At 63.6% G+C, this 23998-nt stretch overlaps 4 protein-coding genes across 4 annotated transcripts; 2 read left to right on the top strand and 2 right to left on the bottom strand.

The window, feature by feature from the left end:
* Positions 1 to 470: 470 nt before the first annotated feature.
* On the top strand, positions 471 to 3884 carry MNEG_1119 (hypothetical protein; the record flags this gene model as incomplete). The annotated part of the gene is made up of 9 exons (XM_014050397.1): positions 471 to 845; positions 1159 to 1218; positions 1544 to 1687; positions 1990 to 2279; positions 2569 to 2674; positions 2921 to 2971; positions 3190 to 3276; positions 3536 to 3603; positions 3848 to 3884. 9 exons carry the CDS (start codon positions 471 to 473, stop codon positions 3882 to 3884), a joined length of 1218 nt encoding a protein of 405 aa, XP_013905851.1.
* Positions 3885 to 4993: 1109 nt separating this feature from the next.
* MNEG_1118 (hypothetical protein) lies at positions 4994 to 5266 on the bottom strand (the record flags this gene model as incomplete). The annotated part of the gene is made up of 1 exon (XM_014050396.1): positions 4994 to 5266. The coding sequence occupies one exon, from the start codon at positions 5264 to 5266 to the stop codon at positions 4994 to 4996; it is 273 nt and encodes a 90-aa protein (XP_013905850.1).
* A 5267-nt stretch (positions 5267 to 10533) lies between these two features.
* On the top strand, positions 10534 to 13764 carry MNEG_1117 (hypothetical protein; the record flags this gene model as incomplete). Its single annotated transcript, XM_014050395.1, has 9 exons — positions 10534 to 10681; positions 10908 to 11242; positions 11492 to 11545; positions 11778 to 11945; positions 12191 to 12278; positions 12469 to 12524; positions 12871 to 13010; positions 13238 to 13515; positions 13745 to 13764. The coding sequence occupies 9 exons, from the start codon at positions 10534 to 10536 to the stop codon at positions 13762 to 13764; spliced, it is 1287 nt and encodes a 428-aa protein (XP_013905849.1).
* Positions 13765 to 19229: 5465 nt separating this feature from the next.
* Positions 19230 to 23729, bottom strand: MNEG_1116 (hypothetical protein; the record flags this gene model as incomplete). The annotated part of the gene is made up of 5 exons (XM_014050394.1): positions 19230 to 20090; positions 21062 to 21551; positions 21834 to 21982; positions 22405 to 22659; positions 23064 to 23729. 5 exons carry the CDS (start codon positions 23727 to 23729, stop codon positions 19230 to 19232), a joined length of 2421 nt encoding a protein of 806 aa, XP_013905848.1.
* Between the last annotated feature and the right edge of the window lie 269 nt (positions 23730 to 23998).

The following is a 23998-nucleotide window of genomic DNA, read 5'->3' as shown; positions in this document are numbered from 1 at the left end:
TACTCGTCCTCCTGAATAGTGCAGTTCTGTGGGCGGGCCTGTGATAGCGAGTAACATAGCGGGTGGATGCATGCTCCTCTGGCAGGCATCATGCTCACACGCATGCTGCAGCACTGATGAGGTCGCAATGAGGAACCACTGCCGCCCACGCGCTGCGCGCGCTCAGCCTGACCCGCGCTGAGCCTGCCCCAGCAGCGTACGTGGCAGAAATTCTCCGCTCATCAGCCCCGTTGGTCGATGCTCGGCCCAGCGCACCAACTTGCACGAACATCAGTCAGCTGAAACGGCGCCGCTCAACGGACAAAGATCATAGCCGAACGCTTTCTTATCACGACTACAAAACTTGCGTCCTTCAAACCTGCGCGTTCCCTAGGTGGGTCAGCGGACCAGATTCACGGCATCCATCCCGGTGATTGCACATCCAGCCCGCGTGCCAACACCGTGACTTTCGCATCACCTGTTACATAACAATGAGGTCCCTAAGCAACAGGCAGATGGGGCCCAGGGGCCCCGCTGGAGTGGATAGGGCCATCTCGCAGCGTTCTACACGTCGCCTAGCGCTCATCCGGGCTCACCAGCAGCACAAGGTGGATGTAGAGTGCAGCACCAGCACTTCTGTAGCCTCTTCGCAGCAGCAGCACCCGCGGCGAGCGCTGCTTGGCCTCGCCGCTGCGGCTGCGGCAGCTGCCATCACCCTTCAGCCGCTGCCCGCGGCGGCGGACGCGCTCGCGGCCGCCTCCGTGCCGGCGGACGCCACGCCCTACCTTTTGTCGACGGGCGCCAAGGGGCTGCTGGCTGAGGAGGAGGCACGGCTGCTGCAGCTGAGGAAGGAGCTGGAGGCACAGGTGCGCTTGCCTGATTTTCTTGTGGGAAGGGCGCATGGGACGAAGGCAGGCGCGCCTAATCCCCTCTGCTCGCTGACCTGCCGCGCCCACGCCAACGCCGCCGCATGTCGGGCTGTTTTGGGCGCGGCGGGAGCAGTAAGATCGCACCTGCGCTGTGGCGCGGCCCGTCGCTCACGCTTCTCCACGATTGCGGCGATGGTTCAGCGGCTGCTGGTTGACCAGCCACGAATCTCGTGATATCCCCTTTTGACATATCCACCCGCCCAACCCAACAACCGTCCCACCAAAATCATCCATCAACGCACGCAACCAGGTGCGGAAAGAGATAGAGCTGGAGCGCGCCGCAGCAGAGAAGGATGCGCAGTCGTCCGCGGTGAGAAAAGATTGAACTCGCAATTCAAGGCGCAGAGCTGCGCGCCAGGCAGCCGCACGCAGTGCCCGCGGCGCCGCCAGATGCACCCGAACGTCTGGCTCATGTGGCGCAGTCTTGCTTCTGCGCCCGGCACATCAGTGTGTGCCGACAGCGGGCGACGGGGCGCGCAGGCTGCAGCCTGTTTTGGCAAATGGTCGGTGGACGATTGCGTCCTGTGCACCTAGACGCAGCAAGCAGCAACGGCATCTGCACATGACGCGTATGCGCTCCCGAGCGGTCACGCATGCACTCGCGGTAACACGGTCACGTTTCTGCGCATTTGCAGGTGGGCAAGCTGTGTGCGACGCCCTATGGCGTCGACATCGTGGGCATTACAGAGTTCATCGCCCTGGTGGGGGCCCTGGTCGGAGGCATCACCGCGCGCCAGCGCAAGAACGAGCTGGAGCGGCTCAACGAGCAGCTGCGCAAGGTGCGGTCGGCTGGAAGCTGCCGGGAAGCTGCCAGGGCGGCCGGCTGGGGTGTTGTTGGGTAAGGGTTGGCCGTGCTTCTGGCTGTGTCGCTGGGCGGCGGCGCCAGTACGCACCCCTTGTGAAGGGGAGCAGCACAGCTGTTGGGCCCAGCAGGGCCCCAACGTGCTGTGCGCCCGGCCACCAGCGGTCGGGTCGGCTCACTGCCGCGCAGCGGCGCACCAACGGCCGCCTGAATCGACGCGCGCACGCCTTGGCATCCTTGCCAACCGTAGCCCGCCCTGCTTTTGTTGCTTGACGCCAGGTGAACATGAGTCTGCGGCAGCAGGCGCGGGCGGGCATGGTGTATGCCCCCGGCCTGACCTACGTGCCCCCCACGGCGGCGCCCGGCAGCAGCAATGGCAATGGCAACGGCTACGCGCCCGCCGCGCCCGTGGTGGCCGTCGCGGCGCCCGCAGGCGCGGCGGTGACGGTCACGGCGCCGCCGAAGCCGAAGGCACTGGAGGCGGCGGCGGCGCCGGCGGCGGGGGGCGCGGTGCAGTCGCTGTTTTCGATGGATGAGGACGAGATGACCTCTGATCAGATCCAGTGCAGGTGCGCGGGAGGGGACCAGCAGCTGCACGTCAACATGGGAACTCCGACACGGTTTTACCCGGCGTTGACCGCGAGCCGACGGGTGGCAGCCACATGCAGGGCTCGCCGGCTGGGGAGCGCCGCCGGTCCCTGCGGCGGTGGGGAGCCGGTGTGGCCGTTCTGACTTGCGGGCTTTGCCATGCGAGCTTTGAATTCGTGCGCGACCCCACAATCCCCGATTGCGGCCTCTCAGTATGTATTCCGCCCTGCACCCTTCAAACCTGTCGACTTGCTGCTGCTGTTCGCGCAGGGACTCGCTGCGCGCGGGCAAGCGTCTGCTGAAGGAGAAGAACGGCGCCGCCGCCATGGTGCGTTTCGAGAAGGCGCTGATGCTGTCCAAGGCGCTGGAGGACAAGGTGATCTGATCTGGGGCGATCTAGATCTGGGTGTCGTGTCGGTCGCTCGTCTCGGACCGCGGACCGGTGCTGCGAAGCCGCGGGTCGTAGCAGCAAGGGGCCAGCTGTGAGGGGTGTCAAGAGGAGGGCGTGATGCGGCGCGTTGACGGCCCCTTACCTCAAGCGAATAGCGCTCGGACCTGTCACTGCTGCGGCTGCTGCCCCCTTGGCACGACCAACCCTGAACATCGCTTTCCCAAACTGCAGGTCCAGGAGCGGCGCGCCATGCGCGGCCTGGCGGCCTCCGCGCGGCTGCAGGTGCGGCCCTCGTGCTGCACCCGCACACCCCCACGCCCCGCCGCAGGCCGGCCGCCAAGTCTCTGCGCCCCTTGCCTGTTTCTGCGTCCGCACCGCCAGTCAGCGCTGTCGCTGCCGCTCAACCTGCCACGGCCTGCGTCTATCATTTTTTCTGATCCACATTTTGCCGCAATCAGCAGGCTCAACCACCTCTGCGGCAACACTTTCAAACCCCTCAGGGCCAGTACAAGGCGGCCATCAAGCACCTGGAGAGGGTGCTGGAGATCTCGCGGGAAATGAAGGAGTTTACGGGCGACGCCGACGCGGTGGGCGGTTGCAGACAACGTCCTCGCCTTTTCCAGTGGCGGTTGTTTTGGGGGGGGCGCTGTGTTCGAGGGGGGGCTGGGGCGGGGCACCTGGAGATGGAGGAGGAGAGGGCACAGACACCCACAAAGGGGTCTTTGCTGGGGCTGTGCTGGCCGGCTACCCCTGATGCCTTGCGTTTTTGCGCGGCGCCTCCATGCCTGCCCACACCTGTGCGTTGCTGACGTCATCATGACGCGCCGCGGCGGCAAATTTTTGCAGTACGGCACCATCGCGGACTGCTACACGGAGATGGGCGACTTTGAGCACGCGGCGGTCAACTATGACAAGTGAGTCAGCATTGGCAGGGATTTGCATGTGCAAACCAGACGTTTTCGTGCGCCAGAGGCGTCGCAGGGCACTTCAGACAAGTTGCCTGCTATATGCTGTGCACGCCAGACGCGCCGGCGACCGTGCACGCGCTACTGTGCGTCGCCCAATGTGCGCTCATGGGCGCCGAAATGGCGGGCGGCGCCAACTACATGCTGAGGCGTGAATTTGTGCCTCCTTGCCTTCCTGAACGTTTGCTCGCAGGTACATTCGAGTGATGAACACCGACGGCCCCGTCTGAGTTTGCAGATGATCAGACTGTGAACAGCGCGATCCGCCGCCTGTTGTGCCACGGCGCGCTTATTATTTGTCGCCGGCTCGTGGTGCTTGCAACTATTGGGGCGCCTCCTTGCGCGGGATTCGAAGCGAATCTCACGCTCGAAGGGCCAGCAGCGCCGGCGCCGGCGCTTGCCGTGAGACGCCCCCATGCTGCACGGGCGCTCCACAGATATTGCCTGCCGCACACCTGCGAGCCGAGGCATCGCCACACCCGCCTCTGCGTCGCTTCGCCCGGCAGTGGTGCCGCAGTGCTGGCGCATGCAAGGCGTATGGGCGTTACGGACGCAACCGAACCTCCCTGACTGATTAGTGCATGGAGCCTACATGCCCTTCCAGCCCAACACAACACTTCAATGCCCCTGGCGCCCCTGCTTTTTGAGCAAGTCCGGGCGCAGCGCCGCCTTGGAGAGCAGCAGGCCTAAACACGCATGCAGAGTGAATGAGTGGCGTCAGCGCTGGTGCTGCCATCCGAGTGATTTGTTTTGCCGATGTTGGTCACACGTCTTCGCAGGTTGTGCACATCTGTTTCTGTGTTGTTCACACTTTGTCGCCACTAGTCAGCCTGTAAGTTTCCCTGACTTCATTGCTGCTGCACTGCTTCACAAATGCAAACACAGTCAGAGGTGAGCAAGCCACGGGAAGCAAACGTCAGCAGAGCACACGGAAAAGACCCCAGATTGCGCGGGATTTACATGCAGCAGCACCAAGGGGCACCGAAGGGCGTACGCATGCAGACCAAAATAGCGATAGCGCTCTGCCAGCCATGGTCAACACAGCAAACCATTGTTTCACGATGGCAGGAAGGCAGCATCCCGGGTGCTGCCTGGCCCATGCCAACCCCTTTAAAGGCAAAAGCGCATCTGGGTCATGTCAAGCGAATGGGAGTGTGAGAAGCCGCGCCACCGAAAGTTGGGGCCCTGGAATCCTCCCTCAAGCTAGGGTCATTCCAAGCTAAAATCCATTGGGGGCGTCCCAAAGCACGCAGCCGCCGAAACAAGAGCAAAGTAGTCGTGCATCATTTCGAACTCCGCAGGAAGGGGTGCAGGGCAGCGCCACCAGGCCTAAGCCCTGTCACCTCATGCGGCTGGTCCCGCTGCGGCCGGGCGTCCCCTGTTGCTTGTAGTGCTGCTGCTGCTGCTGCTGCTGCTGGTGCTGCTGCTGCTGCTGCTGCTGCGTACGCATCACGCCGCCACCCACCAGCGCACCCGCCGCGCTGCCCCGCGCGGCTGCAGCAAAGAACGCCAGGCTGCCGCGCCCTGGGGTGCCCCCAAGGCCGAAGCTGAAGCGGCCGGCGCCGGCGCCGGCGTCCGCACCGCTCTGCAGGAACCGCTGCTGCTGCTGCATGCTGTTAGGTGTCGTTGCCGCTTCTGCATTCTCCTTGTCTGCCCCTGCCCTATCCAGGTCCATCGGAGCCGCGCCGCCGCCGCCTGTCGCGCCGCTGTGCTGCTCCCGCCGGGCCCCGCGTCGGTCCTGCGCTTCTGTCGGCTCAGCGGGCGGCTGCGAGCCCCCAATCCGGGTGGCGCCGCGGGCCGCTTTGGTGGAGCCACGCAGAGACAACCTGAGAGGGAGCAGGCGGTTGCTGTGCTGCTGCTGCTGCTGCTGCTGCTGGGCGCTGGGCAACGCCGCCACCTGCAGCGCTGCCTGACCTCCTGCTTTCCCCTCGAGCGGCCCCTCCTCCTCATCTGGTATGATCTTAAAAGTTGCCTTGACCTGCTGCCCTGTCCGCGGTGGTGGCGCCTCTACCTCACGATAGCGCTCACCAGCGTCGGTCCCGCTGGCCGCGGCGGCCCGCGGCCCATGGCCGCTGTCGACGGGGCAGACAGGCTGCGGCGCGCCGGCGGTCGCCAGCGCGGCGGCAGGTGCAGGTGCCCCGCCGTGCAGCTGCAGCTGCAGCTGGATGTGTTGGTGGCTGGCCGCGAGCGGATGGTCGGTGGGGGGCGGCGGCAGTGGCGGCAGCTGCGCGGCCGCCCCAGTGCTGACAGCGCGCGCAATGTTCTCTGCGCAGGGAAGGAACCTGCGGCGCCAGCGGCGTGAAAGTGGGGGAGATGAGGCTATGCCATGCATGCTTAATGCTCCCTGAAGCGACGCCTTGTGTTACTTGCGCTCGCCTTTGCGATATCGTTGGCAGCAAGAGCTGCTGCGTGTGCGTGTCTGCGCCTTGCCGCTGCAATGGCCACGCACGAGGCGGGGGTCCAAGCAAGGTGGGCTACAAGGGGCCAGCGAGACACACCTAGTATTGTAGAACTGGCGCATCGTGCCGAAAACGGGAGCGGTCGCGCCCACCACCTGCACAGGTGCGCCCGGCGGCCCGCCCGCCAACCCGGCCGGGGCCGGCAGAGGGGGCCGCAGGGGTGCAAGGGAGACCTCTGCCAGCTCAAAGACAGACGGGTCAGTGCCTGGCAGCGCGGAGAGCACGGCCTGCAGGCGCGGCGCGGCGGGAGCATGGTTGCGCGCGGCACCGGCTGGGGTTGAGCAGCGCGTGCATCCTTGTGTGACACCGCGTGCGTTTTCCCCCCACGCAAGCTGATGGCCCCTGCAAAAACGGACAATTTGATGCAGGGCCTGCACATGGCGAGCCCGCAGACCCCTCCCCTGCCATCTCTAAACCCCAGCTTGCGCTGCGTTCGCTGACGACCCCCAGCCGTGCGGCTGGGTCGCGGCCAGTCCGGGGGGTTGCACTAGCCAAGCCGACTGCTCGCGGCCCGCGGGTGGCATGACCGCGGCTCAACAAGCCGCTGACGGGCTCACCCTCTCAACGTCTGTGAACTTGATCTCCAGATCGTGGAGCTTCGCCATGACATAAGACGCGCAGCCCACCATCACCGCCGCCGGCTGCGCGCGTTGGTGTTTACGTCACACGGGTGGGTAACACGGGTGGGTCGGTGGGCAGCGCAAAGAGTCGACCGTTAGGCGGGGCCGTGCCGGCAGTTGGCGCCACCCCAGACTGGCAAGGCCCATGCATGCGTGCAGCTTGGCCACCAGGAGCAGCGCCGTTGCAGCGCCTGATCCGCCATTCGAAACGTTCAGGGGCCACATGAGCGCGGCCCGGCCCTGCTGGCCTTCCTGACAATGTGCGAGCTCGGCGGCATCCCGCCCTGCAGGCTTCATGGCTGCGACCAAAGCGGCCCCTCTGCCTGCCCACCTGCCCCAGGAAGAGCCCTGCCTCCCGCAGCAGTAGCTCATCCAGCAGGGTAGCGACCTGTAGATTGGGTTTTGCGTGAGGTGTACCACTTTGTCTGCTCTCCCCCAAGGCATCCTGGGGCAGCTTCTGGATGCGCAGCGTAAGTGAAGGTCAAAACCAGACACAGCATAATCTAACCAAGCACGCATAACATTCTTCTCATGCCCAATTACATCATCCTCGCGGCCAACTTCAAGCATATCGCGACATGACGTAATTCGCACCTGCAAGGGATAAGGCGCCACATGCCGCTCAGCCGCGCCGCCGTTGCCGCCCATGCCCCCCGTTGGCGGTGGTGCCGGCATCTGCGGCGCCGGCCCTGCTGCTGTGGCGGGTGACAGCAGCGCGGTGCCCGCGCGCAGACCTGCGTTAGTGACAAACGTTGCGTACGCCGAATAGAACTCCAGCGCCAGGGCCGGGTCCCCCTCCTGGCAGCAGTAGCCGCCGCCTGCACGGGCCCAGGCATGCAGTTGAAGCGGCAGGGGTTGCAGGGTCAACATTCAACACATGCTGTGTTCTTCAAAGTGTTGCGCTGCTTGCTGGTGTGAGAATGCTTGATGAAGGTGAGAGATCTCATTCCCAGGATGTCATCGCAACCGCTGGCCCCCAGAGGTGAGCTTGCCCCTTCCATCCCTGCTTTTACCGCCGCACGTGTGTCTGATTACAGGGGCACACCATGCGTCGCCAGCGTGTGGAAGGAGCTGCCGTGCGCCAGGCCCGTGCTGCCCATCACACAGGATTGGATTCGCTCCAGCAGCCCCGCCACAGCTGGCGGCATCGGGTGGCGCGACGACGAGCCAGGTGCGAAGCAGCCGGCAAACGCCCTGAGGGGGACCGAAGCAAGCGGATCGAAGAGGAGAGGCTGTCGGTGTCTGATGTGTGCATTCCAAGCACAAAGTGACAGCGCTACCGCCTGCAATCCATGTGGTTTCGGGTAGGCATATGAGAGACGCTACAAAGGCAGCGATCCCACGCCGGGAGCAACAGCTGCGCACCTCGCAGCGGCCCACAGCGACACTGCCATCGGCGCGCGGCCCAAGCGCTGAGTCATCCAGGGGTAGTGGCGGCCAGGGTCGTCCTGGGGGGGAGAGACGCGGACGACGGTGGCGGCACCTGCAATAGCCTTGGCCTGATGCTGTTTGTGAGCACGGGTCCTCAGAAAAAAACACGCGTGGGTGCTGCAGCGGCACACAATCAGGACGAGCTCTCCGGTGGGCTGCACACGTGGCTATTCGCCCCCCGCTTGAGTCGCAGTTCCTCGCAAACCTCGTTGACAGCGAAGGCAGTGACCTCCAGTGCGCAGTGCAGCAGTGCCGCATGGAAGTCTCCCTGGGTCAGCAGCTCCTGAGGTGCATTTGTTCATGGAAAGGCAGGGGCGGTGTGATGCCGTCGGCAACAACACAGCATCACGGACAGCTTGGTTTCACGAGTTGACTCAGGCTGGCTGCTGGCGGCACGCACCCGTGACGCGGGGTTGGGCGGCACGCGGGCGAGGCCCTTGAAGCGTCGCTGCCTCGCCGCCTGCGCGCTGTCAGGCTGGATGGGGAAACGCCGCGCCAGCTCCCATTCGCAGACGCTGCCCCGAGTTGCCGGCGCATGTATGCAGGCATACAGGCGAGGGCATGCGGGTGTAAGAGAAGTATCAATAGGATTTTTAGAAAGGCATGGGTGCAGTGCTGACGCTTCAAATGAGTTGGTTAGGTGTCCAATTCATCATTCACGTGAAACTGTACCTGCTGAGGAATGCATCAAACACTTTGAATCGCACAATGCAAGCCCTCACGTGTAATACAGGTACGAGGCAGCCAAGGCGCAGTCCAGCCGGTCGGCGCCACCTTCAAGATCAGCGGCGAAGGATCCCGGCTCGTGATCTGGGAAGCCTGCCTTTGCCATGCGGCCCACCAGGTTCAAGATATCAGGCTGTCGGGGGTGTGTTTGAGGTTGCGGGTCGGTTTGGGCGTGGCTGGAAGTTAGTAGTGGCGAGGTGCTGCCGGGCAACATGCAGCATGGAATGCTGCAGTGGGTTTGCCCGATTGCTTGCAGCCTGCACTGCTTCAATGGATTAGCCCAGGTGTACAGGGTACAGGAAGCGCCACACGAGCCAGGGGAGGGCAAGGAAGGAAAGGATCGCATGTCCCTGCATGCAGAGGGCCACGCCTCTGCATGGTCAGATGCACATGGCTCACGCCCCATGCAAGGTCCTGGAGTGAATCCAGGCACATGTGGGGGGTGCATGCATGCCATGCGGGGCAAGGGGCGCGCTCTGCATGTCCGCGCATGCGAGCCTGCCGTGCGGCTGGCGCCACGCTTCAAGAGTGCCTGAGCCAATAAGAGGCTATTGTGCCCACCGTGAGGTCTGTTGCCTTGCCATGGCCCCTGAAGTACCCAAAGAGAGAGTCCCTGGAAGTACTCCGCTGCATGTGGCCGAGGACAAAAGGGGAGGGCAGGCCGTGTGGCGAGCCGGCATGTATGCTTCCAACGATTGTTGACTTGACGGGGCTGCTGTCCACACCTGAGTGCTGCGCCACGGCTTAGCAGCATGCAGATCGGGAAAGTGGTCAGTCTGCCTGCGACCTGGCCCTCCCCGCCCACCATTTCTCGGTAGACGCCCCACAGCCATGACAGAGGATCGCCATCGCCGTCACCACTGCCGCCGAGAGCTGCCATCGGCCTGCTGCTCGTGAACCAGCACGGTGCCCAAGAAGTATACTGGTTCACCAAGAGGGCTCAGCTAGCTGTCGTTGTTGTTCGCGCACGACACGCCAGGATCGCCGAGATCAGCGTCGTTCAAATGCAAACAACCAACCAAATACTAAAATGTCAGGAGTTGAAGCAGATATATGAGCACGGCTAGCGAGCAGCCGCTGCCATCAGGAACGGTGAAGAGTTACTAAAACTAGCTTTGTCACCGTCTGGCATTCTTCCTGCCCCTACACGGCCAACTAACTCCAATTCGAAGCGCAGCCACCGGAAACGATCAATTAGCCTTTGCACACATCGTCACCAGCGTCACCATTGGCTCGGTCTTTGTGGATCAGCTCTGCTGCATGCAAACATGAATGCATCAAGTGCATATGCGCCAGCTTGCTACAGTCGCGGGCCCATGTGCGGTGCCGGCTTGCGACGCCCGAAGCAGGCGGCGCCATGCGTCGCGTGCAGCGCTGGCGGGCGCCACCCAGAGCAGGCAGCTATCGCGCACACAAGCGCGGAAGTGCGCGCACCACGGGAGCGGCCAGATGTTGAGGGCATGGATTCGCGGTACCGCAGGTGAGCACCTACACAACCACATAGTGCCATTTGCCAACGCGCTCGAACGCTGAGCTGCACGTCAGTGCAGCGGAGCATGACAGCCCCAGCCCCCCTTGCAACGATGTCTGTGACACTCTCGTATACGGTGGCACCCCGTGCTATGGCTCTCCACTGCACTCTGATGCAACCACCTCCCATCAGGCTCGACTTTTCAGAGCAGCTGGCAGCAGAGGCGCGGCTTGCGTTTGCGCGCAACGTGGCGCGCGGCGAGGCGGGTATCAACCTAGCGGAAGCTGCGCTGCAGGTTGCGGCTGAGGACGATGCCATAGGTGGGGGTCGCCCCTGCCTGCTGCCATATCGGCAGAATGGTCGGATTGGGTATGCGCAGCAGGGGTCCCTCACCCACTGCATCCCATGGGTCCCATTCATCCGCGCTGATGCCGCACCGCTGATGGGACGTGCGTTCATGTGTCTTGGTACCATCTAGCTGAGACAATCTTGTGCACACGCCTTCCCGCCGCCGCCCGTGGCCTCTTCGGCCCATTGCATCTGCAGCATCGTCGTCCACGGTGGCATTCCCAGTGAGTTCCTACATGCAGCGCATCAAACAGCTAGCGGATGAGATCGCGACTCAGCATCGCGCCGTCCCCTTGGCTTCCAGTAGCACGGACCCCAGCGGCAGCAGCAACGGCAGTGGCAGCAACACCAGCGGCGGTGGCGGCGGCCTGGCCGCGCTGCCGCCCTCAGAGGCTGTCGGAGCCGTGGAGGCGGCGCTGTTCGGGCAGCAGCGGCTGCGGCTGGCGCGGTGCGGCCGCAGCGCGCTGCCGGCACGGGCTCTGCTGACGCATCCGGGGACGCACGAGAGCGCGCAGCCGGCGTATTTGAACGAGGTGCGCGTGCGTCAAGTCAATGTGATTTGCAAAGCGAGCTTTGATACCCGCGGTCGGTTGAGTAATTGGTTTGTTTGCTGGTTGGTTGGTCAATCTCTTGCTCAGTAGAATTTGGGATTTGAGATGCTGCTCTTAGATCCTCCTCGCAGGTTGTGTGCCTGGTTTGCAGCTGTGCGCTTCGCAACGCGGGGTTGACGTTGCGTCCCGAAACATCGTCGCGTCTCTGCGCCATGCCCGTCACCTGCGCAGGTGCTCGTGCGGCGCGTCGGCCACCCTGCTGCCCTAGCTATCATACTTCACGAGGTGGGTGTTCTTTTGTTTGAGGGGCTTTGTCCAATTAGGGGAACGTGGGCAGGTGTTGCTGGTTTGTAGAGGATACCAGGACTGTGTGGGATGATGCTGCTGCGGACGGCCACGCGCCATGCAAACAGGGCCGGCTGAACTGAGAACCTCCTGATGCTGTATGTTGGCAGATCCTGTAGCTCCGATCTCTTGTTTGTTTGAGTTGTGGCTATGCATCCCACCCCATGAGCAGGTGCTGCAGCAGCTGCTAGTTTCTGGTGACATCACCGTCGCCGCTGCCGTCTCGCCGCCGCCCGGCTGGGCGGGCCTCCCGCGCGCCTACGCTCTGCCCCACCTGCCGCGGCACATGGTGCTGGGTGCTGGGACGGGCGGCATTACCCTGAACGCCTGCAGCAGCGAGGTGAGGTTGTCAGAGGTTGTGTATGCGCTTGGGTCTCCTGGCCAACTCATAATCAACACACTCGAGACGTGTATGCGCGTGCTGGGCGCGCCACACATGGGGCTTGCATAAACGAGGTGTGTGGGGCATCAACCGGCCTTTTTAGTTCGCACCAAACATCATGACTCTGACTTCATGTCACAACTGGCCCACACCTCAATCTTGTTTCCCGACACCCCCCCACACTCATACACACACAACCACAGGCGCTGGTCGAGTTGCTGCGCCATCTGAAGCGCGCCTACTGGCCGTTTCAGTGGGACACCTCTATTGACACCCAGCATTGCTCGCACGGTGAGCCACCTGTAAATTTGTATGGGAGCAACAGACAGGTTCGGCCCCACACTCCGCTGCTTTGCATATGACAGTCCCTAGGTGTAAAACACAGCGGCACAGCCCTCCCTGCTGTCCTGGCACGAGGCCCTGTCCCACCTGCTCACGCCATGTTGGTTCATCCCTCCCCACCTGTGCACCTACTGTGCAGGCGGCTTCAGAGGCGCGGCGAAGTCTGCTCTGGGCAGCGAGGAGGTCACGGCAGAGGTGGGTGCATGGAAGAGTGCGCGCGCGCCCATGCGTGTGCTTTGCTGGCTCAGGGCTGCCAATTGGGCCTGGCTGTGCGACACGGCAAGCCCTTGCATGCGTCAGGCCCCCCGCATGCAACATCGTTAATGCTCCCGCCTCACACAACCTCGTCAATGCGGTTCGGCTTGATGCACCCCGCCTCTTGCGAGCTCCGTTTCAAGGTCTGTGTTATGACCGTGGCATCCGCACACTTGAACACTGGTCAGCGTATCCCCTTGACAATCCTGACAAGGTCATCCTAGCCCCTCCTCAGGAGGACACCCACACACACGAACACACATGCAATGCACTTGTGAACACGCAGGTCCGCGCCATCAGCGCGACGGCGGCGCACCGCCTGCAGCGCGGCATCTGGACCAGCCCCGGCGCCGGCGACCTGCGGCGCTGCGTCGCGGCGTGCGAGCGCTTGGTGATGCTGGCGGGGGACGAGCAGCCGCGGGAGAGGTGCGCATGGGTGTGTGTGGTTGTGGAGGTGTGTGTTGCTGGCGCATGTTGATGGTAATTGGGGCAAGGAAGCGCTGCGATGGGAAAGGGGGGCATGCTTGTGGCAGAAGGGACCAGTGGAGGTTCCTAAATCTTTGCCGGAATGGCCTGCGCGTTCAAATGAGCGTCAGCGTTTCTTTTCAACATCCACAGCAACATCACATGATTTTTGACCTGCGCCGTCGCAGGCGTGATTTGGGGGTCTTGTATCTCCATGCGGGCCTGTTCGACGAGGCGGCGGCTGAGCTGTCAGAGTACTACCGCCGCACGACACGCCCGTCCGCCGCCGCGGCAGCCGCCGCCGCTGGTTTGACCAGTGAGGACCCGTTTGACCTCAAGCTGACTCAGCTTCTGCTAAAGCTGATCGAGACGGGGGGCGCGCCTGGAGGCGAGGCGGCGAGCGGGGTCGCTGCGGCGACGGCATCAGGGGCGGCAGCGGCGAAGGGTGGTGAGGGGGAGAACGCAGGTCAGCGTCGGGGGACGCTCCTTGCGGCAGGCAGCGCGGCGGCGGCGGCTGCGCGTGGGGATGCGTCAGTGCAGGGCGGTTTTGGGCCGCACGCGGCACGGCTGATGAGCGTGGAGAAGATTCTTGAGGCGGCAGGGGATGCCAGGGGCAGTGGAGCTGGGGGTGCGTTTGACCGCAGCAAGCTGCCTTTGACCTGGTGATCTGCGCTTCAACTTGTCGCGCCGCGTAGTGATGTTGCTTCTGCTGTAAGGATGCGAACCATATTACTGTCATCACTGAAGCAAAGAAGGCAGCCAGTTACTGAACAGTGCACGGGGCTGAATAGTTTCACAGGCGTCTGGCAGTATCGCTTGGCCCGTTTATTTGTTCAAAACCTATGAGTCGTCGTTTGAAATGCAAGCAGGTGTCGCTGAACCACATATCTGTTACGTGTCTCATTGACTTGCTAGTGCTGCGGCCACACCGTGTGGCCTGGCCCCTGCCGCCGCTCATGCACTTTGCAGCCAACTGGGGCGCGTCACTTAGCTCAAGCTGCTGCAGAGCGTGCAAAGCGCATGGGCGTGTCGCTGCCTTTTTGGAGAACGCCGGGCTGAAACAGAAGGAGTTCGTATGCCACGTCTCATGCCATTGATCGCTGTCGTAGAGGATGGAATCTCTAATAGATGTGACACGCGGGAGATCACTGTCAGGAGTTTCGCTTCCGTCAGATGTCCCCGCACGACTTTCGGCGGCTGAACAAAATATTTGTATGCGTGAATAGAGTTGGGCCTGCACAAGCCCGTGACTTGTGCTGTCTTACAACGCACCCCTCTGTCGTACGGCGTGCTGCTCGGCGCTCGTCACTGAAGGTGCCCGCAGCGCTCACCTCCTACAGCTGAATTGCCACTGTCAGCAGCATACCACCTGATCACATTGACATAGCGAACTCCAAGCCCCAGGCAGGCTGCCGCCGTCGTGCAACGCCGCCGGCACAACCGCCGCAACACCTCTTGGCGGCTGCTGCAGCTGCAGCTGCCCAGCCAACAGCACCCTGAAACAAGGCCATGGCGTCGAAGCCTGTATACGTGTAGCTCTGTGACAAGGCGTCCCCGCCGCTGCCTCACGGCCAGGAGCGGCTTCGCTCAAAGGTGGGGTGCAGCAACGCCCGCCCGGCGCTCGCCGTCGCGCCCGCGCCCCGCTGGGCGCCCTCGCATGCCAGCCCTGTTTGGACCCGTGCGCTGTCGCCGCCCATTGAAGCCAAACAAACTGTGATGATTGCCACCTTCCCCTTAATCCGATCGACACCCGCTTGATTGCAAACCCTATCAATAGATCAAGCTGGTTGGCACGGCCGTTGCCATTTCGATGCTGCTGACCTGGAGTGCCTGCCACCTGGTATGCCGCTTCCACGAGGGCCGTGAAAGCAACACACACCCCAGCAGCTGCATTCAAAGGGGAGGAGACGAAGCGCATTTCACTGGCGGGCGTGGCGAGCTCTGCAGCTCAGGCGACGCCAGGCACGGGGCAGCTACAGAGCCGGGGCCGGAGGTGCGGACGCTGCAGATTGAGGTGAGTCACGGGAAGGAATACGCATGCGTGCTCTATGGTATGGTGTCATGTGGGATAATGTGATGTGCGGACCTCGTTGCATGCAGGGGCGACAGAGGGCCAGGTCAATCTGGGTGGAATCACGATGCTCCCTTGTCGGCTGCCACCCTCGCGGCAATACGGGCGCTGGTCCCGCTGCCGATCCCTCTGTTTGCGGCGTCAGGTATGCAATGGCTTCACCAACCAGAAGATCTCCTTGCTGACAGGTGCCCAAAGGTCAAATGCGTTGCCCGTATGCACATGCATGCAAGCGGGTCCTTGATGGGTCAGAGTGTTGAAACTAAAGCCCCAGCAGAACACCCGCGACCTTCTTCTTCTCCCGCCTCCTCATGCTCACATTTCCTGCCACGATGAGGCCCTGCTACAGCGCATCCCCCTGGCAGCATCCCTCCCCACGTATCCGACCCACCCCCCCCCCCTCCCTCAACCCCGGCCGCCTCCATGCGTGCAGGTGTCGCGCTCGCAGCAGAGTCGAACCGCAGCTTGGTGCTGCCGGACTTTCTTCTGGCGGGAATGGTGAACTCGTCTCAAGGGCTCACTGCTCGGGACGCACCCACTGTGCCCTTTGGGTGCGCGGCCGCCGCACGCAGCGCATCCCGTTGCGACAGTTGGAATGCACGGCACTGGTCACAGCCCAGTCCGGCAGGGCTTGTGGCAGGCCCATGTTTATTTTGTGTGCTCGTTTATTACTGCTCAACCTCGTCAAGTCAAATTCTTCGCCCCACCGCTGCAGGGATTGGTTCGAAGTCGAGCCCTTTCTGTCTGCCCTCCGCACGGCGGGGGTGGGGGCGCTCCCGCCCGGCTGGTCGATGGCCCACCCGCCGCACGTCGCTATTATCCCGACAGACGCGTTCACGAGCGCGGACGACGGCATGGCGCGGGCGCTGCTGGCGCGGCGCGCCGACCAGCATGTCAGGTGTGCGTGCAAGGGTATATTTTGGGTGCCTGGGGCAACTGGATGCAGAAGGGTAGCAAGCAAAGCGTGCGTTGCTGACGGTACGCTCGGCATCAGGCAAGGCTGACCTGGGCGCTCTGCCCAGCACGTGTCCTTGCGACTCTGCTCGAGCTGCCTTGGAAAGTCTGTCCGGGAGGACAACTTTACTGGAGGAATGCGCGCCCTTCATTGACGATTGGCGCCAGGCAACCCCTTCCTTCAACCCTTGCAACTTCCCGTCCCTGGCCGGTGATCATTTTAATCCCCCAAGGCTGCACTGCCCCGGCCTCCGTGCCCCGGCCGCGCTCCTCTCCCGCCACCGCGGCCCGGTCGTCGCCGCGGCCCGTGCGCTGCAGCCGTCTCGCGGGCGCCTGGCGCCCATCATTCACGCGCGGCTGGCGCGTCTCGCCGCGTTGGCCGGCGGCGGCGGCGGTGGCGCAGCGTATTCTGCATCGCCACGCGGCAGCAAGACCAGGCGTTTGATCCGAAAGCGACCAGCGGCGCGAAATTTGGCCCCGCACTTCAACCTGCTGCACCTGCGCCTGGAGAGGGACTGGTTCGCGCACTGCGCAGAGTGGCAGGACCCGGCTGCAGGGCGCGACAACTGCGCGAACAACACAGACACGGTCGGAAAGAAGCTGCGGGAGCATGGATTTGAGACTGAGGTCGGTAGGGGCTGTGCTGCATGGCCGGCTGCGGCAGGCCGGCGGCCGTGCGGGCATGCGGATGGGGAGCGGCGGGTGTGTTTCCTTCCGCGTGAGGGAAGCACAAAAGCGCATGGTTATGTAGTGGAGCGTGCCAGATCGTCTGTTCCTTGCTATTGCTGACCTGCATCAGGCGGAGCAGCAATAGTGCTTGTGCGTAAATGGCTGGTCTCGTGTTCATGGTGACAGCCTGCGATGTCGGTGTGCGCCGTCGCTGCCTCGGCCTCAACAGATGAACCGCGCCGCGCTGCCCTCACCCCTGCGGCACCACCCACATATCTCCTCGCTTTGTGTGCACCCCGACCCGCGCAGGTGCCGCTGGTGGTGGTGACGTCATTCTCCCACGCCGTACCCGAGGCCCTCAGCGCTGCCCTGGCGTCCATCGGCGCCCACAATTATTCCCGCGTCATCGTTGGCAGCCAGCTGGCGGGGACGGGGGAGCGGCTCAGGCGCGGGGAGGGCGCGCTGGTGAGAGGATGGATGACGTCATGCTTTGTCATCCGCGACCGCCGGGCGGCGAGGGGAAAGCGGCAGGGAAGACGTGGCCTCTGACCAGTCACCAGCCCCGGGGGGGTCGGAGCTTTTTACACAATTGAGTACGCTTGACCCGCTTTTTACAGCTCTTAACGATAGACCCTTGTATGTGCCTGCTCTGCCATCCTCGTCACTGCAGTCACAGCCCGGCTTGCCCTCTTCTATCATGACATCATAATGACGTCATGATGCAGGTCGGGTTCCACCTTGGGCTTGCGGCGGCCAGGTTCATGGGCAACTCCGCCTCAACTTTTTCTGCCATGATGATGCTTGAACGCGGGTGGATGCTCCCAGCCAGGTGACCTTGTGCGCTGTGGGGGCATGAGACGGGCTGAGCACATTTGACATGACAACGCATGCTGGAAACGTTTCAGCAGGGGCAGCAGACACGCATGCATGGTTGACTCCGCCGATATGCGCAGCCGCAGGTTGCAGGGGCGCGGCAGTGGTAGCGAGGGTCCAGACCATTCAGACAATCAGTCATCATCATGAGTGCACATGTTATCCTCAATGTATGAACCACCGCATTTTTGGCCCGCGCTCGCAGGCACAGCGCTCACTACAACGGTGGCGGGATCCCCCTGTCATCCTTCCTCCCATTCTACAACTTGACCGTGATTTGAATGGCGGCCAGACGGACCGTAAGACACAATGTAGTGTGGCCTGCTGGGTATCCTGGCGAATGGGTGGCAAAAATCCATCCTTCCTAGTCGGGGCGGAGAACACCAGGAGGTTGGGGTCTGGCGCAGCGGCGTGCAAAAACCTCGTATTTCCTCAGGGCTGGAGCGGGATGTAGGTTCCAGCCTGGCTTTGCTGGGGGCGCCACGGGTCCCACGCAACGCAGTGGACGCTTTTCGCGACCACATACAAGTGCTGCTTATGAGATCACATGTGTACACGGCAGGGTTCCATAACGTATGCATACACACTCGGTGCCAGATGGCAATGATATGCGCCATTCAATTTGACGCGCTCGACGACATCAAGTGTACTCTTGCCCTTAGAAGCATCGTCTCTACCCTGCATTGGCAACGCGCCGTCACCGTGTGCCTTGCAGCAGGTCGTGTCTGGTCAGCGCCTTTCTTGGACTGCTGGACGCCCTCTGCAAGCTGCTGCCCCTGCCATCAAAAATCCCTGGTCCGCATCAACAGCTGAACCTCAATATGTTTACAGCAAGTCGACAACGAAATATTGTAATCTGTGGGCATGTAGTGCCTCGTCCTTTCATTGTGTTTTCAATGGACACGCAAAGTTCGAGTAGCTTTCTCCACTCCATGGCAATCCCCACTTGAGGTTGGCTTGATGGAGGCCTTGCATACTACATAGCACAATCACGCCGCGGTGGTGCAACAGGACCTCCGGTTCACTGATGCCATTGCAATATCATTCTGTAATGCAATATATGGTATGCAAACTAACATGTGGTGATGCACTGAAACGGGCATCACAAGAAACAGCGCACGCCTGGCAGCAATGACATGGCTTGACCAGGGGATTCCACACAAAAAGAAGCACACATATACACACATTGCGTGTATGACACACACAATTCACACGCACACACAGCCACACACACTTCTCAGCCGAGGCAAAGTGCCAGTGATGACGTCACTTGGCCACTCCGCTGGCAGGGGCATTCTTGAAACGTGGAAGCTGGGCGGCGTTCGGGCACCGCCGCTGGACGCCACGCCTGCCAACTCAGTGGCAGCGGCCGCCGGCCAGCGGGGCGTGGGTGCTGTACGCGCGGCCAAGGGCCGGTCTAGATGTGTGGCAGCGACAGGCATTTGTCATTCAACGACCAGGTACTGGGGGCTGGGGCGAAAGGACCTCACCCCTTCCCAGATTGTTATGCAATTCCAACAAACAGATGCAAACGCCAGCCAGCTTTCCTGGCGTGGTGCCACCAGCCACAACAAACACCTGGCAGCCACACGGCGGCGAGCCGGAGCAGCTGCCTAGCCCGCCACCTTGGCCGTCGGGCACCCAGTCAACGCCACGCGCGCCGTGGCCGCAGCGGCCGCCTTGGGCGTCCGCCCTGTCAGCGGCTGCGCGGCGGCCGAACCCGCCAGTTTGAGCGCGCCCGCCGCCGCGGCCGCGCACTGCGCCTCCTTGAACGGCCCCAGCTGCAGCGTCCAGGTATACACCTTGCTTTCGCACACCTCCGCCCCTTGCGCCGGCGGGGCGCCCCCGCTCGTCGCCACCTTCAGCAAGGCATCTGCACTGCCACTGGCGCCGCCGCCGCCGCTGCTGCCGCCGCCGCCGCCACCTGGTAGGCCCTCCAGGGCCCACGAGGCCGACACCGCCGCGCAGGCGCCGAGGGTGTCTGGCCTCGCCCCGTCCGAGGTAAAAGGCGTGATCTGGCTCATCGCGGCGGGCGACGCGCCGTCGAGCATGGCGACCGCCTGGCCTTCCAACGGCCCAGGCTGCGGCTTGGCCAGCTGCCAGCTGCAGGTCACCTTCCCGGGCGCCGCCGGCAGCAGCAGCCCGCGCCCGCCGGGCGCGGTCGCAGAAGGCGGGCAGTTGGCCAGAACGCGGGCGCTGGCGCCGCTTGCAAATATGAGCACGACGGACGGCCAGCCAGCCTGCGTGGGTGCCGGCTTGGGGCTCGAGATTTGGATGGCGCCACCCAAACGCCACTCCTGGCTCACGACGTCCCGCATGAACTTCGCTTGCACAGCGACCGCCTTCGCGCGGCCGAGCGGGAAGGGGAGCGAATTGCTCGGCCCAGCCTCGTCCTGCGCGCCGTCCTGCAGCAGCACCCTGGGGGCGTGAAGTCCACTCCATGCCGCACCCGCCTGTGCATGGTACAGCGGGATCTGTTGTTGCGTAGTCAGATTCAGCAGCTGCGCCGCAACCTTGAGTCCTCTGTGACTGCCGCTGCCGCCAGCACCGTGGATGGCACTGCTGCCACCAACGCCAGTGCTGCTACTACTGCCGCTGCTGCTGCTCCTGAGTTTGCGCCCGGTTGCCACAAATCGGCTTGGATAAAACCTAAACGCTCGCCTGCGAGGTCCCTGCATAAGCAACTGCGCTTGCTGCGCCTGCTGGTGTGCGGCTCCCAGCTGCTGCGTCGACTGTGGCGCCAGCGCAACCGCCTGCTCGTCTGCCAGTGAGATCAGCAACCGTTGCATCTCCCCGTCGCCGCCAGCATCGCCAACCGCGCCCGCGCCGGCAGGCGGCAGCAGACGCAATGAGCGGCCGCTGTCAGTCGACGCCAGGGTGGCGGTCCCAGCGCCTCGCGCCTGGCCCTGCGGCGCCTGCTGGCGCGCCAGGGCCTGCAGAAGCTGCTGCACGGCCTGATCCTGACTGATCGGCCCTGGCATCGGCGACGAGGCGAGCTGGGCGTCGCTGATGCTGCTGGGTGTTCCGACAACCGCCAAGGCAGCCTTCCATGAGTAAGCGATCGACCCAGATGGCGCCAGCCGCTGGATCGCCAGTGTCGGCTGGTCCGAGGTTGGCGGGCAGCCGGCGAGGAGCACGTCCAAGGTTAGGTCTTTGATGATCTCCACAGGGTCCTCGCCGCGGCCGGCGGTGGCAGGGGACAGGGTTGCCGTGTAAACGGTCTGTTGCGGGATCAGTGAGCGGGTGCGTTAGGGTGGGAGGGGTGCGTGGGTGGCATGTAAAAAGATGAATAGTGCATCATTACGCATGAACCAAGCGCCACAAGCTTGATTCCGTGTCACTCGCAGGTTGCGTGCGCTGGCACAGAACTGAGGTGCCAGGCAATCCCGCTGCAAAGCCTTGGCAAAACCAGCACTCAGGGCCTGGACTTCCACCCAGCACCCACCTTGTATCTGTTGCATTTGCGGTCGCTCAACGACTTGTAAGATGCCTGAAACGTCAGCGCGTTCTGCTCCTGGCACAGCTGCTGCCCCGGCCCCTCGTATGGTGGCACCCTGCTGCCGCTGGTGGCATTCGGCTCGATCAACGCCCCCGACGCCGCCGCAGCCGTCGCGTTCGAGTTCCACGTGGACTTGGCAAACCCGCCAAACAGCGACGCGCACTCCCCGTTGCTGCGCCGCGGCAGGCCGTCGCTCAGAAACGTGAACGCCTGCGGCGCCGCCGCACGCACGGCGCGCGCCGCATTGTCGCCGCCGCTCCCGCCGCTGCTGCTGCCGCCAGCCTTTGCAGGCTTGATCTCGTCAGCAATCACGACGACAGCTGTCAGCACGCCGGCGACGGGCGTGTTGACTTGGAATACGTAACTGCAGGTGACCGTGCTGCCAGACGCGCCAGCTGGCGCCAGGATGATGTCACCATTGTCGTCCGTAGGGCAGCTGCGTGGTGCGCCGATGTGGATGCGCGAGGGTTCGATCATGGCGAGGCGGGGATGGGCCAGCTGCTTGGGGCTCTGCACCAAGCTGTGAGTGCGTTCTGTGGGCCACATCAGTGCTGAGGACTGTTGCATGCTTATAAAAAGGCACGCCACAATCACCCACCTGGATCGCCGCTGCCCCTGGCCCCATATCTGCAATGCAACCACACCTACTCGTTGCTACAGCCGCAGACCCTGTGACAGTCAGTCCAAAACAGAGCGATTACAATGCATGTCCACGCACCTGGCGCTTTGTGACAGCACTGTTCTGATCTCCCCCGGCCGCACGGCTTCCAACCGCACGTCCCCGAGCCGCCAGCTGCTGCGCGTTGGATTCCGCACCACCACGCTGCCAGAGAGCTCGTAGAGCTTCCCCAGCAGGGTGCGCTTGGCCTGGCGGGGATACGGCAGGGGGGTGCACAATCCAACGGTGAGTTTCGAGAGGGGCAGGTTTTGCAGGGCGAGTGGGCAGTGTGGTGTGGGGGAGAAGTGGGGTAGGTGGCCTGGCAGGGCCGCGCTTTGACTGGGTGCATCAAGGGTGGGAGAGGAGGGACTGGGTGGTAGGGGGTTGAAGGAGGGGGTTTGGCAGTGCAGGAAGGTCGTTCAATGTGAATGCCGGTCAGTAGAGGCGTGTGCAACGGCTCGCATCTTGCAGCCGGGTGCGCTCGGCAAGAGGGGTACTTGGGGCAAGCATCAAACTGTACACACATGCTTGGGCGCGGCAGATTGCTACCTGCTGTTGCAATTTGAGGTTGAAAATGGAAGCAGCAAACAGAAAGCGCAGCTACACGGCTGCAGCGCCGAGGCAGCCTCACCTTGATCGTGATGTTCGCCGACGCCGCGCCCGGCCCCGGCCGGACGAGCAGCGTCGAGGGCGCCGCCGCCCCCTCCATCGCCCACGCGTGCTCCTGGACGACCACCAGCCTCGGGGCATCCAGCGCAGCCGTGGGTGCGCGCCCGGGGCAGCCATCGACGACGATTTTGAGGATTCCGAGGTCCGAGGCGGCTGCGTTGTCGGGCTCGAGGGCGCCGCTGGCCAGCACGCGCTGCGCTGTCGCGAGGTTGACGGCCTGGGATGATGGGGTTTTGGATGGTGGTGCGTGCGTGCGTGTGAACACCATTTGTGAGTGTGTGTGTGTACACCCGTGCGTGCGTGCGTGTTTGTGAGAGAGACACAGTGTATGTGTCAGGGCAGGGTGAGACATGAGGCATTGATGATTGAATAGGTGCATGCACGTGAAGTTGTTGCTGGGAAAACAGGGGAGCTATCTCTGGGAGACAGGGGATGGAGGTCGACGAGAGCACAAACGGCCCAGACTTCCTACTCCGCACGGATGGACACCCACGGGCCAAAAAACGCTTTGTCTGTGAAAGCTGACGCCGCGGCACCCTTTCACAGCCCTCCGCCTCAACAACGCAACGCCCTTGCTTGCCCTCCCTGCCTCCCTGCCCACCCGCCGCAGGCTCTGCTCACCGCGTACGTTCCGCAGTCCGCCGGCGAAAACGGACCGAACGACGCGGTGTACTCAAACGTGGCGCCGTCGCCGCAGATCTTTTGAGGGGGTCCCAAAGCGTCCGGCGCCTTGCCGAGATACTTTGACGTCCCCTGCGCCTTGACTGCTGCCCCGGCCGGCGCGACGCCCGACGGCGTGACGAGCCCCGACGGCCCGTCCTGCTGCGGCTCAAAGAACGCGTCGCCGGCCGCCGCGCAATCGCCGGGCGCAGGGGGCGGCGCACCGCCGCTGGGGGCGGGCGGCGTCGCGGGGTCGCTGAAGAAGGGGCCGGCCTCTATGTCCGCGCGCGCATACACTTTGCTGGTGCCTGGCGGCAGCGGGACGCCATCAAAGGCGCACGCCACGCTGCCGCCCGCCCCGGCAACGCCGGCGGTTGGCACCAGGCACGCCGCGGTGCCGATCTCGGTGTCGCTCGACGGCCTCCCGCCCGCCGCGTCCCCGGCGACGACCGCAAACAGCCGCACCAAGCCGCCCGCGACCTGCGCGGCTGACAATCCGTTGTTTGTCACCAGAACGCGCCCAGCCAGCGCCGCCTGGCTGCGGTTCGTCGCGTTGCCCGCGTACGCGCGGGCGTACTTCACCCGATACCGGACGGATGCGGTGCCGTTGTACCGCACTTTGACCATCTGCTTGTCTGGCACGACCTTGACCGACCACGCGTAACCGGCGGACGCGGCGGCGGCAGGCGGCGGCCGTGTCACAGTGAGGTTCTTCAGCTGCAGCGCCAGCAGCGGCGGCGGCGCTGGCGGCGGCGACGGCAGCGACTGCGGGGGCTTTGGGTTAGGGCTCGAGCTGGGCCCCGGGCCGGGGCCCGGCGTCGTGCCAGGCCCGACGGGCGCCGGCGGCTTGACTGCCGGCGGCGGCGGCGGCGGCTGCGCCGGCGGCGGCGCTGGTG

The sequence above is a fragment of the Monoraphidium neglectum genome (genome assembly GCF_000611645.1).
Source record: "Monoraphidium neglectum strain SAG 48.87 unplaced genomic scaffold scaffold00106, whole genome shotgun sequence".
In the NCBI taxonomy this organism is placed as follows: domain Eukaryota; kingdom Viridiplantae; phylum Chlorophyta; class Chlorophyceae; order Sphaeropleales; family Selenastraceae; genus Monoraphidium; species Monoraphidium neglectum.
The sequence above is the reverse complement of the archived record's forward strand: the minus strand, read 5'-3'. Positions and strand labels throughout refer to the sequence as shown.